This window comes from Geotrypetes seraphini, chromosome 11 (assembly GCF_902459505.1).
Source record: "Geotrypetes seraphini chromosome 11, aGeoSer1.1, whole genome shotgun sequence".
In the NCBI taxonomy this organism is placed as follows: Eukaryota; Metazoa; Chordata; class Amphibia; order Gymnophiona; family Dermophiidae; genus Geotrypetes; species Geotrypetes seraphini.
The window spans coordinates 55,929,905-55,944,328 of NC_047094.1; the positions used below are offsets into that span (position 1 = coordinate 55,929,905).

The window sequence follows — 14,424 nt, forward strand, 5'->3', positions numbered from 1 at the left end:
AAAGCCAGGAGTCAAAGTTAGTGAGGAAGGAAAGGAGTGACTTATCAGTGGGTCAGTAAATGACAGCTATGTAGAAGAGCAGAGGAGCAGACTTCAAAGGAAGAAAATCTGTGAGACCGAGGTGGAAGAAGGGTTAAAATCTACAAGAGGGTGAGTAGCAGCCCAACACCACCTCCATAACCAACTGGGTGAGGTGTATGGGAGAACAGGTAGCCTCCATGACACAGGGCAGCAGAGGAAGTAGCCTCATCACTGCGGATCTCAGTTAGTACAAGCAGATGGAGAGATTGAGAGATGAAGAGGCAGGGAAGGGGAAGAGGAGATAAACATAAATAAGATTAGTGACTTTGCAGTATGACCTGCATAAGTAGGGTGGGAGTTGGTTGGGAGGACCAGGGTTGGGGTTGAGCTCTATATGATACTACTATAAATTATTTCTATAGCGCTACCAGATGTATGCAGTACTCTACAAAGAAGAAGAAAACAGTCCCTAGTTGAAAGAGCTTACAATCTAAACAGCCAAGACAGACAACAGGATTTCATGGATACAATTAAGGGGGAACGGTTAATCAGCTGTTTGGGTTGGAGGACAGAGGAATAAGGTTAAGGATTGAAGGTTATATGAAAAAGATGGATATGATGCAGGATTAAAGGTATTCTGCATTCTTTGGACAGAATCAGAAATAAAGATTACATTCCAGGACATATATATCAAAGATTTTATTTATAGCCCTTCCAATTAGAGAAATTACAGTCACAGTATGTGATCACTGTTAGAATTATCTGATTCAGAATTACTGGATGAACTTATTTACAATGCATCATGCAGTACCTTTTGTGTTACTAATTAATGCACTCTCCACAAAGGTATTACACAAACAGATTTGCAAAGGGACACGCACAAGACATCATCTCATCTCGACATTGAAGCTATCACACTAGCCCATATTATTCCTGGCACAATGCCTGGCTCACACCCAACTTACTTGCTGCAAAGAAGATTATCATCTGCTATACCACCGGATGCTTGGTGACCTGGACTGCTGGAGACAGATCAGGAGCTCAGTGGTCAGGACTCAAACAATATATAGCTTATTTTAAGATATGACTTTTTTTGCTACTCTTTTACTTATGCTTGAGCCTGCCTTATGAGGGTTTCTTTCTATTTGTTATTTCAAATCCTTTTTTTATAATGGTGTTCTCTTCCCCTTTTATTTTTCACTTTTATTTTTATGTGAACCAAGTTGAGCTCCTTTTGGGGAGATGACACGGTATATAAATCCAAGATTTAGATTACATATTATTGTAAACCACCTTGTTATATAATATTAGAAAAGGCAGTATACTAGAATAAACCATAATTGTTTGGGAACTTTCCAAACTCAGTCTCCTTTCTACTGCACTGCACCTTTACCGTATATAGTTGAATATAAACCAAGATTTTTGGGCCAAAAAAAAAAAAAGATCCAAAAATGGGGGTCTCGATTTATATTTGAGCCAGCATTGACCCCCCCCCCCCCAAACTTGTTGCAGGCCTCTGCCAGACCTGCTGTGAGACCTTGTGGTCCAGCGGTAGGCTGGGACAGGCGGGATCCTTTCTGTCTCCGATATGGCCAACTCTACTAACTTTTACATCCCTCCCCCTCCCAGTTGTACCTTTTAAATCCCTGGTGGTCCAGCGGAGGGCCGTGACAGCAGGGATCCCTCCCGCCCCTGTCCCGGCTAATTCTAAGAATTTTTACCTCCCCTCCCGCCTCCCCTGCATTCCTTTAGAATTCCTGGTATTCCAGCAGTTAACCATGGCAGGAGCGACATTCCTTTGCTCCTGCCCGTGCAGAGTCGCTAGCTGATTGGCTGCCACGAGATCTTGCGGACCACCACTGGACCACTTGTAGTAGCCAATTAGCTAGCGAAGGAAGTTCATGCAGAGATTCTAAAAAAGTACGCGGGGAGGAGTGAGGAAGGTAAAAATTCTTAGAATTGGCTGGGACAGGAGGGATCCATGCAGTCCCAGCCCATCGAGACTTACGGCAGGCCCGCTGGAGGCCTGCAAGGCATCAGGAGGGAGGGGGGACAGGGTGCAGAGACTGGCAGAGCAGGGAGGGGGAATAGGGTGCAGAGCCTAGCAGGACAGGGCAAGGCAAGACATTGCACTTGAATATTAACCCCCCCCCCCCCCAGTTTATATTCAAGTCAACATTTTCTACTCCTTTTTTTGGGGGGGGAAAAGGTTACCTCGGTTTATATTCGAGTATATACAGTAATTTAAAAAGATAAAGCATTTCTAGTTAGGGTTGATTTGCTGGTATTGTAACTCTCATATACAACATCAGCAGCCTCATTATTCTTCTAATCTGTAATACAAGAGAAGTCCTCTCAGCACCACAAAGGACCAGGATGGCGACAGTATAGAAGAGGAAGTATGTAGTGCCCTCCAAATGGTATCTAAACCTAGAGGAAGACAAGCATTACATAACACCTAGAGCTTAGCAGAGGGAGATGCACTACCAAACATTGCTGAGAAGTGGTTGGCAGAGGTCAGCCAGCTCCCTCCATCTATTACCAGGGAGGTGCCAGTCACGTAGGATGCCAGGGGACTTGCCAGATACAAGACGCTGTGAGCAATCTCTGTTTTATTGCCTGCTCGCTGCAGAGGAATCCTGCTGAAGTGGGTATCAACGTCTGCCCTAAGACCACCTGGAAAAACAAAGCATACACAACTATCATGCTTAGAAGGTGCCTCCTCAGAACATGGCTTTATTTCAGACACAAACATACAATAATTCAGAATAATATGGGATTTCCCTAAATCCTATTCAAAGTGCTGAAAGGCTGAATTGGTGTCTCCCTTTACGTTCTAACACTAAACAGTATGGCTCTTCAGGTGATCAGTTGGGGTTTTGATAGTGAAATTTGAAGCTAGACAGAAAAAACAAAATATTAAAAAAGTTACACATCTCCTGAATAGGACTCCAAAGATTTACAGCAACTTCAATGTATACACTTTGTACCTGTGATCCAAACTTGCACATTAATGAAATAACTAGTAATACAATGTCTTTTCAAAGGAGGTGGATTAGAAAATAAAGGTACATAACTCAGGAGTAGTGGTTAGAGCACCAGGATGAGAACTTGGGAAGCCATGTCTCCCAACTAACACTCTTTATGATCTTAAGCCAACTGGACAGGGAAATACATAACTATATTGGATAACTTGCCTTGAGCTTGGACATGAAGAACAAATAAAATGCAAATCTAGAAAAGGTGCACCCAGTGTGCCAATAGCCCTTTCTGAAACAGAAGTTCTCCAGTCTGTCCTCAAATTCTTCTTTCATATCTAATCTGGCTACTGGGATATCCTAGCAAATATGCATAATGTAGACTTGTAATTTTCCACTGAAATAGCAGATATTTTTTTTATATAATCTATACAAAAACAAGCTATGCAAGTGACATTGACAAAAAAAGCTGATGAGGGGAGATATGATAGAGATTTATAAAATGAAGAGTGAACTGGAACAGGTAGATGTGAATCGCTTGTTTACTCTTTCCAAAAATACTAGGATTTGGGGGCATGCAACGAAGCTATGGAGAAAATATTTAATCACTTAGGGCTGGATTCTCAAATCAGCACCAATATTGGCAGCTGCCAATCCCATGTCTATCACGAATTGGTGCTGGTTTCGGAATTGCACCAACATGAAAGAAAGGCACCAGAAATGTAGGCTAGGGTTTTCCAGGCATACATTTCTGGTGCTGCTGGCCACACCTACTTTGGCATTAGGTGGCCTAAAGTGCCTATGTAGGTGCGATTCCAGCACCACTATGTGCCTCAAATCTCTGGATGGCATGTTTAACAGAGCTTTTTCAAAAATTGTGGAACTCACTAATATCCTTAAGATAGGCAGTCATACAAGATCGTAAATATCGTTGTACAGGTACTAGAGACGAACCGGAAATCTCAAGTGCTCACTATCAAAAGCCCAAAATTTATATTTGAGTCTGATGACTTACACAGTGAGCTATCATCGGTCCGGTTATTTACTCCATAACTGTACATATAATTTATTCAAATATTATTTTCTTATTCTTTCTTTCTTTTTTACTTTTTTATTTTTTGCTTATTATCTACTTATTATCCACTCCCTTTAAAATATACGGAGTTACTTAGCTTTCAAAACCTTTAGTCGAAAATGTTCAGTTTCCGTTTTATTATTTCTGTCAGTGTTTAATCTATTTTCTTCTGACGGAAGATTTCCGTTTCGCTCCCAATGTTTAAAAAGGAGCTTCCTCAGGGCGAACACTAAAAATAAAACATAAATATTTCAAAGAGGGAAGGATATTTATCAACTCAAACATACTACTTGTACTAAAAAAGAGGGTCCATGGGAACGCCAAAGGGCAAACTCATGTTTAAGAAATTGGAACCTAAATCCCATAAATTTTCTTATATTCCAGACTCTATCATTATTTTAGAGGAAAACAGTACCTATTTTTTAAGATTCTAAAAACATATCTCTATAACTAGACCCCATACGGAATCTACCACACATACATAATCCATAAATTACCCATAAATGGACAATACCTGATACCAGCACAACAATTGCATCAAGACATAGGCTGGAGATAAACAGACAGCTGCTTTTCAGGCTACGGCCATTTTACAGTTGACTCGTGGAAAGGCTGAGTCGCTGTGAAAAGCAGCTGTCTGTTTATCTCCAGCCTATGTCTTGATGCAATTGTTGTGCTGGTATCAGGTATTGTCCATTTATGGGTAATTTATGGATTATGTATGTGTGGTAGATTCCGTATGGGGTCTAGTTATAGAGATATGTTTTTAGAATCTTAAAAAATAGGTACTGTTTTCCTCTAAAATAATGATATAGAGTCTGGAATATAAGAAAATTTATGGGATTTAGGTTCCAATTTCTTAAACATGAGTTTGCCCTTTGGCGTTCCCATGGACCCTCTTTTTTAGTACAAGTAGTATGTTTGAGTTGATAAATATCCTTCCCTCTTTGAAATATTTATGTTTTATTTTTAGTGTTCGCCCTGAGGAAGCTCCTTTTTAAACATTGGGAGCGAAACGGAGATCTTCCGTCAGAAGAAAATAGATTAAACACTGACAGAAATAATAAAACGGAAACTGAACATTTTCGACTAAAGGTTTTGAAAGCTAAGTAACTCCGTATATTTTAAAGGGAGTGGATAATAAGTAGATAATAAGCAAAAAATAAAAAAGTAAAAAAGAAAGAAAGAATAAGAAAATAATAGTTGAATAAATTATATGTACAGTTATGGAGTAAATAACCGGACCGATGATAGCTCACTGTGTAAGTCATCAGACTCAAATATAAATTTTGGGCTTTTGATAGTGAGCACTTGAGATTTCCGGTTCGTCTCTAGTACCTGTACAACGATATTTACGATCTTGTATGACTGCCTATCTTAAGGATGTTTAACAGAGCGCCTACCCACACCTAGAAAATCGGTGCCAGTTCGAGAATCCAGGCCTTAATGGTGTAATTAAAATCTAGAATTCATGCAGGATTTAAAAAAGGTTTAGATAATTTACTAGAAGGAAAATTCATAAGCCATTATTAAGATGGACTTAGGAAAGACCCACTGATTATTTCTAGGATAAGCAACATAAAATCTGTTTTATTCTTTTGCGATCTTGTCCAGGCATGGAGAGAGAAGTGGAGTTGCTGTTTATCTGTAGGCTCCATCTAACTTTACACATAAAAGTTAAGAGCTGAAAATTGAACACATATATCTATAGATATAAAAGTGCTCTTACTTACCAAGCCGGCGGAACCCCTCCGTGCCAGAAATAGGACCTGGAGCCAGGCTGTTTACGCGCACCTTGCTGGGGCCCCACTCTACAGCTAAGTGCCTTGTCATGGCATCTAAGAGAAGGAAAGGAAGGCAAAAACGAAAAGTCAACAGCAGCAAAGTAGAGCCAGTGTGGGGCAGTTAGCAGAAACTGCAAAAGGTGTTTCAAAGGAGGAAATAAGGCCCATTCTGCAGCTTTAGTCAGTCTCTCACCTAGGGTAATATCCTAGGTAATGTGAAAGGAGAAATTAGGTTCTTACCTGCTAATTTTCTTTCTATTAGCCTGTAGACTGGTATAGTCCTTATGAATGGGTTATATACCTCACTGCTGCCAGCAGGTGGAGACTGAGAACAAACTTGTATATCAGGATAGCTTCCTCTCTTGCAATCCAATCCAGTCTGCCGAATAGCCAAGCAGAACCTAGGAAAGACTTCAACTGAAAACAGTACACTTTCCCCTCCGTATTCGTGAATTCCGTATCTACGGATTCGGTTATTCGCGATTTTTGATCAAAAAATAAATTTTAATTTTTCGGGCTATTTTTAGCCCTGTAAGCCCCCCCACCTTAAGCCTTACCTGGTGGTCTACTGGGTTTTCAGGCAGGAGCGATCTTCCCACACTCCTGCCCCGTGCAGATCACTCACAGGAAATGGCTTGAGAGACTACGGGAGCTCAAGGCAGCCATTTCCTGTGAGCGATCTGCATGGGGCAGGCGCGTGGAAAGATCGCTCCTGCCTGAAAACCCACTAGACCACCAGGTAAGGCTTAAGGGGGGGGGGGGGGGCTTACAGGGCTAAAAATAGCCAGAGGAAGCAGGGGATAAGGGAAGAACTGGCCCAAATATTATTTGCAGTTTTTCCATATTTGCGGCCGACTCTGCCCCTAATCCCCGTGAATATGGAGGGGGAAGTGTATAACACACTCTGACAAGGAGTGGAAAAAAACAACAAATACTTATAAACTACTGTTGGAACATGTGTAGAACTGAATCCTGGTATAGAAAACATCCCCACAACTCACCAGCTAAGCCAGCTGAGCCATAGCTGCTGTTCTTACTTTTCCCCAGCCCTAGAAAAATACTAGAACCCGCAGAAAACCCCCAAATCTGCGCGCGAGCAAAACATAAACCCGCAATCACCGCACAAAGACAGATAGGGTGGGGGACTATACCAGTCTACAGGCTAACAGAAAGAAAATTAGCAGGTAATAACCTAATTTCTCCTTCTGTACCAAAGCAGTACCCATTAAGGGTGGGACCCCCGAAGGGCCGACACCAGAACACATTCACTGAATACCGCATCCCGAAGCACTTGAACATGCCACCTGCGATAGAGAAGCGAGAAAACGGTCTGGCAAGGAACGGACAAACTCCAGAGCATAACTGTCCCAAATCACCTCCAGAACCCACTGATTGGATGTAATGTCTGCCCACTTTGGATAAAAATCCCTCAGCCGGGCGCCCACCAGAACCAAGACGGGCGCCAGCAAGGAGTTACTGGGCAGGATGGGTGGCAGGAGACCTGGCGGGGGTGCTACCCACACCCCAGAAGGTCCCACAAAAGGACTGCATGCATGCATGTAAAAGACTGGAAGAACCTGCCTCCAGAGAACCCAGGAGACTGAAAAGAGGCAGCCCCTCAACCAGGGCAGAAGCGGCAGAAATCACGCCTATGCCCATGCTCAGGCAAATGAGGCACTTTAGAATCAGTGAGAGTCTGAACCAACTTGTCCAGGTCCTCACCAAACAAGAAAGATACTTTGAAAGGAAACTTTGTCGACTTAGCTTTGGATGCTGAATCCGCCAACCAAGCATGAAGCCACAAGGTACGGCGAGCTGCCACTGCAAACGCCAACAACTTGGCAGAAGTGCGCAAGAAGTCATACATGGCATCTGAAAGATAAGAAGCACCTAATGCAATCTTTCCCACCTTGCGCTTCAGCAATTCCCAATCCTCAGATTTACTGTCAAGCACATGCTCGGCCCAGCGAAAACACGCCCAAGCCACCAGCGCGCCACACATTGCCGCCTGGACCGCCAGAGCTGTCACATCAAAACTCTGTTTAAGGAGGGACTCCTACTTACGCTCCTCTGGGTCCTTCAAGGCCATACTGCCCTCAACAGGCACGGTATGCCTCTTAGAGATGGCCGAGACCACCGCGTCCACCACAGGCAACTTCAGAGTGTCCCTATCCCCTTCAGGAATGGGATACAGGCGGGCCATGGAGCGCGCAAAATGAAAGCAAGTTTCCAGCATCTGCCACTGTGCGAGTATAATGTTCCTAATATTCTGATGCATAGGAAAAGAGCGGGAAGCAGAGCGGAACCCCTTAAGCAAGGGGTCCATCATACGCGGGGGCTCCGACACGGTGTCCTTAAAGTGCAAAACTGAGGAGACCTGAAGAATTAGCTCATGAAGCTCTTCCTGCTGAAAAATGCATGCTACAGACGCATCTTCGCCAGCAGGGGGTGCTTGAACCCCTTGCTGGCAGAATCCAACCCCCCAAGAGGATCCTGGAAATCTCCCCAAGGGTTCAGGTCCTCATCAATAACAACTTGCTCCTCTGGGCAAAAATCCTCATCCCAAGACACCTTCAGGCACTTGGACGAGAGAGGAGTAGAGGGGAGCAAAACCGCTGCTGCCTGGGGCTGCACTGGGGAAGACGTTGTGGGCAACCTCTCCCCCTCCCCAGAATGGACACGGAACCTCCAGCCGCCAGTACATAAGCTTTACAAAGTGCTAACATAAATTCAGGGGGAAAAAAACCCCGGCAGCCCCAAGGGACTCCCTGCCCCAACAGAGGACCTTGCCCCTGTATTTCCAGAACAGGGGGAAGGTCACCTGAGATAACAGAAATGAAGGAGGAGGTTCCTGTCGAAACTGGACCTGAAACCGCCAAAATCGGAGCTCCTGTGGCCTGTCATGTCTGAAAAGCCTGGGACTTTGCTGACGCTAAGGCAGAGGAACCGACTGAAACGAAAAGGGAATCCCCAGCCGCTCCGGCAGTAAGGGAATCCTTCACAAGGTACATGCGGCGGGGTGCCCTGGCCACCGGCAACCGCTGCCAACGAGACTCCCCCACTGCTCTGGCTTGCACAACGCTTGCACAGGCCGGCCACAAGTACCTTGTGTCTTGAGCATTTTTCCCCCCTTAAAAGTGTTCATTGTTCTGAAAAACGCCCTAACTGTAATAAAAGTGCCAGTTAGATGAGAAAAAAAGCAACAACAATACAAATGGCAGTTTTAAAAGGAATTGAGCCCTTTAGACCGGCACACCTCAGTATTTTTTTTTCCCCACTTAGTCAGAACAGACTCCATGGCTCTCAAAGCTGGAGGGCTGACCAACCAGGGTGCCAGGCCGCTGGCTGAGGCACCTCTACAAAAATGTGGGGAGGTGGAGGAAGGTGGGGGGAGGGACCCAGCACGAGACCTGCCGAGTTTAACACCCCCAAGGACGGACAGCTCCCCAAACAGAACCCATCCAAGCTCTATCCGGCACAAAAGGGGAACCCAGGACTCCAAAACAAAATTCCAAAAGTACTAAGAGGGGAGCCGAATTAGTCTTCCTACCTGCTTTAATGGACACTGAGGAAGACTGGATTGGATTGCAAGAGGGGAAGCTATCCTGATATACATGTTTTGTTCTCAGTCTCCACCTGCTGGTAGCAGTGAGGTATATATAACCCATTTGTAAGGACTATACCAGTCTACCAGGCGATAAAGAATGTATGCTTATTGTTAATTTCTTTTCCTTGAATCCTGACAGCCCAGTTCAGATGAGTGGGTTACTGTATATCCCTCTACTAGCAGATGGAGACACAGAAGAAATCCTAACCAGGTTCAAGCCCCTGGTATAACATTTGGTGGATCTGGTCAGATATCCAGTAATTCTACTGATAAAGTTAATATACTACCATAACTATGAATAACTCTTTCCTTTCTATTATACTATATTTTTTTTTGGGGGGGGGGTTTGGGGGGATGGAAGATTATGGAGTAGTCTCTCCTCTCCAGGCCTGGCAGTCCCAGTCATTACAAGCCATCCCAGAAGAGCTAAACTTGACCAGAGCAAGGGGCCCTCTGCTCTACACACCTGTCCTTTCATCTTTCAGGTCCGTTACAACTCCAGGTAGACCGTTCTGCCTTGAACTCTTCTACTTCCTCTAGTGAACTATATATATATTTTTTAATAACATAATTTCTAAATAAAATTAATAATCTATTATTTCTTACATACTGCCTGCAAGTCCAAAAGTTATTCAAGTGGTGCAGGTTCAGGTATTTTTCTGAACCTGAAAGGCTCACAGTCTGAGTTTGTACCTGAGGAAATAGGTTAAATGACTTGTCCAAGATCATATGGAGCTGTAGTGGGATTTGAACTAGGCTCCCTTGGTTCTCAGCCCATTGCACTATTAGACTAGTTAGCCACATGTGAAGATGTATGTGTATATATATATATATATATATATATATATATATATATTAGAATTTTATTTATACTGTATTATGATTTATATATTGTAAACTGCTTTAGGACCTGGGTTGTGTTAAAGAGTATATAAAGTCAATAAATCAAATCAAATGAAAAACCAACTCTCCTAGAGGAAGGCAAATGTTATTCACCCTCTTTATGAACAATGTCATATTTGGCTGAATGGTGAAGAATTTTTATAGCATCAAGATCTTATCGCGTTACGGGGGGATAGTGTTTTACTAAGATCATAGAGAGACATTTCTGGGGTTCCACTAAGTTCATTATCTCTAGTTTTATTCAGGGGAAGGTTCTCAATGTTGGTGGTAAAATCTGGCGTGCTGCCATCAAAGCCACTACTGTAACGATTTCAAAAAGGTGAGCCATTCTTTAAAAAAAAAAAAAAAAAAAAAAAAGCATGCAAATGTGGTTTGCAGAGAGTCGCTAGATTTGCATGTGCTGATCGCTGGTGATAGCGAACAGCACATGTGCATATTAAACCCACGAATAAAAAAACAACAACACAAAAGAAAGATTTACAAGAGGGATGCCCACTCCCTCCCACTGCCAAGCAACAGCCCCCCCCTCCCCAGCAGGAGGCATGCCTACTCTCTCACACCACCAAGCAACAGCCTCCCAACACCCCCTCCCGCTTTAAAGCAAAAGCCCCCAGAGCCCCCCCTCCCCAGGCCTCTAGATACCTCCCCCTTTACCTAGTTTAAGGCCAGCCGGAAGGATGGCTACTCCCTCAGGCCGGCAGGTCTGCCTCTTCAAAATGGCGGGTCTTTTCCTTCCTAGTGCATCCTGGGATGTGCCTGGGGGAGGGGAGGCCCCTAAGGCTCTGATTGGCCCAGGTTGCTTAAGGCCTTTTCTATGGAAGGAGCCTTAGGCCCCTCTGCAGCACATCCAGATAGGGGCCTAAAGCTCTGATTGGCCCAGATGCCCAAGGCCCCTCCCATAGAAAAGGCCTTAAGCAACCTAGGCCAATCAGAGCCTTAGGTCCTTCCCCAGTGCATCCCAGAATGTACCAGGGAGGGGAAGGCCCACCATTTTGAAGAGATGGACCTGCTGGCCCGAGGGAGTAGGCATCTCTCCAGCTGGCCTTCGTGAACAAGGTAAGGGGTGGGGTCATCAGAGGTCCAGGGGGGTGTCGGGGGGGCTATTACTTGACAGTGGGAGTGGGCATCCCTCCCACTGCTGGGGGGAGGGGGTTGCTTGGTGGCAGTAAAATTTTATGACAGGTCTGAGCTGTCAAGCCTTACTTTCCTGTCAATGCCTTAGCCAAATTGGCACTCATGCACTGACCAGAAAGTAAGGCTATGATAGCTCAGACCTGCCAGAAAATTTTGTTCACAAATGTAGGACAGCGAGGTTAAGGAATCACCTGGTAAAAATAGAAAATTGCTCGGAGTGCTCGTTTAAATATTAATGACCTAATTGTAATGCATTTGCATGGCAGAATCGGAGACTGCTAGGAAGCTCGGAAAAGACCACAGTGAGGCGTTTTGATAATCTGCCGCTAAAATACATGAACGCTAAACCAGCTGGAACCGGTTTAGCGACCATGTTAAAGTTTTGAGAATCTTCCCCTCAGTGTTTTGAGTTAGAAAGGGTTTCACACAGCCTAGAGTGGAATATTTTAGTTATGCAAATGATACTTCTCTATGGAAATCATTAATTTTTTAGTATAGCATTGCTTTCAAGTTGTGGAAAAGTAGGTCACTGCCCAGCAATTAAAGTTAAATAAAGAGAAGACCAAAGGTCTTTTGGTTAGGTATTAATGTTAAGAGACTTTTTAATAGCCTGAAAGTAGATGGTCTAGATATCTATTGCAGGAGAGGGGGAGAATTCAATAAAAATGTTGGAATTAATCACTAATGAAGGAATTACAGATTAAATCCTTAGTAAAACTTTTTTGGAGGCCGCAACAGCTATGATGTTTAAGGAGACTGTTTTTCGTTTGACCTCTAAGATTACAGTACCAGCTTATGCTCTCTCTCCATTTGATTACAGTAACAATTATGTAAATTGTTCTAAAAAGTTTAAAACTCACCTACAAAAACATGGCTGCATGCTTTCTATGTTCTGGTAAAAGATTTGAACGTGCTTTGCTGCTCTTACAGAAACTTCACTGGTTATCAGTAGAGCATGAGTGCTATTCAAATTAGATTGTCTAGTCTTTAAAATCTTACATGTTCCACCCCGATATATATGGTATCTATGATATTAGCTCCCTCTATGTGTACTTACTGCTGTATTTTCCAAGTGTTCAGAATAGGATTATTCACATCTTGACCTTTTTTTTCTTATCAAATCAGCACTATTCTGGAAAAAGTTGATATCAGAACTAAGGTCTCAAGCTAACTATTTAGACATTTTCACTTACTGCCTGTTTTACAAAGTCACACTAGCGGCTTTAAATCTCTATGGGCTTTGGGGCCGTTACTGCGCAGCAGCTGCTAGCTCAGCTTTGTAAAACAGGCCCTTAGTCAATTTTTATAGATTGATATAGAAAGATATTGACTTGCAGAAGTAATTTATAATCCACCTAAAACCTAGCTGGCTTACAATCAAACATTCATAATTGCTTTAAACAAACAACATTAAAACAAATAAAATATCATTTGCATTACCCATAAGCTGTAGGAATAGTACAGAAAACTCTCCAAATTCATAAATCTTCTGTTCAATAAAATGCCTGGACAAAAAATAAGTTTTTAACAATTTCCTAAAACTAAATATTATCACAAATGTAAATCCCCAGGCTCAACATTCCACATAACTGGACCTGCCAATGAAAAAGAGGACTTTGCTGTATCAACATAATGTATCTCTTCACATCTTTCCGCATCTAACAACAGATGGCTTTCAGATATCAGCTTATGTCCTGGCTGGTACCTATATAAGAATTTATTAAAGTATCTTAGGACTGCCAAATTCATAAAACTTATTATAATTCACCTTAAACTTTCAAGGCTAAAACAGAATACTCATATTTGCATTTGTGTCTGCCATTGATAGATTCACTCTGCACTGCTCCCCTACTGCAAGAGATAGCAGCTGCCTGAAACTTCGGCAACTTCAGTGTTAGCCATTGTCCAGCCCATCACCACCACTACAGAGAAGGCCTTCCTCCTCAAACACAACCTTTTAAGGGCCAAGACAAATGAGTGATCAGTCCTGAGTCTTCTACCACCATCGGGTCCTGATGTAGGTGACTTCTGACTAGTGGAAAACTCAGGACTTTCCACACTTTAGCCTAATGCAATCCACATACCAGAGTCTCCTAGGCCAATACGCATCATCAGAATTGCCAATGCTGGGTTTGAACATTTTTGTCACTGCAATTTTGAATATTAAATAATGTGTTTAAAAACCTGGGAAAAAAAAATCATTTCACCCTACTGTTGACCAAAGAGGAAACACAGAGGGGTTTGTCCTTGGGCTACGGCTGTGACAGCTGCATACAAAGTGTTTGTTCCACCTGCTCAAAAACCTGCTAACCTTGCTGTTCCTGGAAGATGTCATCAGGACCATGACAAAGATCCCACCACCTGAAGGTGATCACTTGAAAGGCTTCATTACAGAGTTCCTATTTCCCTGGGTCCAGTGTGGTTTGGTTGAGGAAAATCAGCTTGGATACTGGCAATATTGGCAATATATAGCCTTAAAGTTCTTTTAGGCCCATGAGAAAATCAACTCCACCTTCCTGGCTATCTGTGTACTCCTTGTTTCCCCCTGCCTGTTGATAAAGGCTTCTACTGAACCCAGGTAACAAATGCCATCAGGGACAGTCAGATGACTCTGGTCTCCAATTTGTTTAAAGCCCACCTGGACTCTTCGGCTGATCATACACCCTGCATTACTTGTCCCTAGCAGTGGGCCCCTGCAACCTCAAGACAGTAATTCCAATGCTACTCCCTTGGCAAGGTGCTCCTTATCTATCTCCCATGGAGGAACCAAAGATGAGTCTCAAATCTTTGGACCTGGGGACAATAGAGGTCACTGAAGCAATCTTAAGTAAGCTCATACCTAGGGCACTAGGCCCAGAGCCACTGCCATGGATCCCAAACACATAGTCTCAGGCCAATAGTGCTGCACCCAGCTCTTGCTTC

At 43.3% G+C, this 14,424-nt stretch overlaps 1 protein-coding gene across 11 annotated transcripts in view; it reads right to left on the reverse strand.

The window, feature by feature from the left end:
- Positions 1–695: 695 nt before the first annotated feature.
- Positions 696–14,424, reverse strand: part of DECR2 (2,4-dienoyl-CoA reductase 2) — a 37,694-nt gene continuing 23,965 nt past the window's right edge. For all 11 annotated transcript variants that reach the window (XM_033914844.1, XM_033914849.1, XM_033914853.1 and 8 more), the window contains 2 exons: positions 5,808–5,912; positions 696–2,697 (listed from right to left, as the gene is read on the reverse strand). In XM_033914844.1, coding sequence (XP_033770735.1) covers positions 2,480–2,697; positions 5,808–5,912 — 323 coding nt within the window. In that variant the 3' untranslated portion in view covers positions 696–2,479. The remainder of the gene's footprint in view (positions 2,698–5,807; positions 5,913–14,424) is intronic.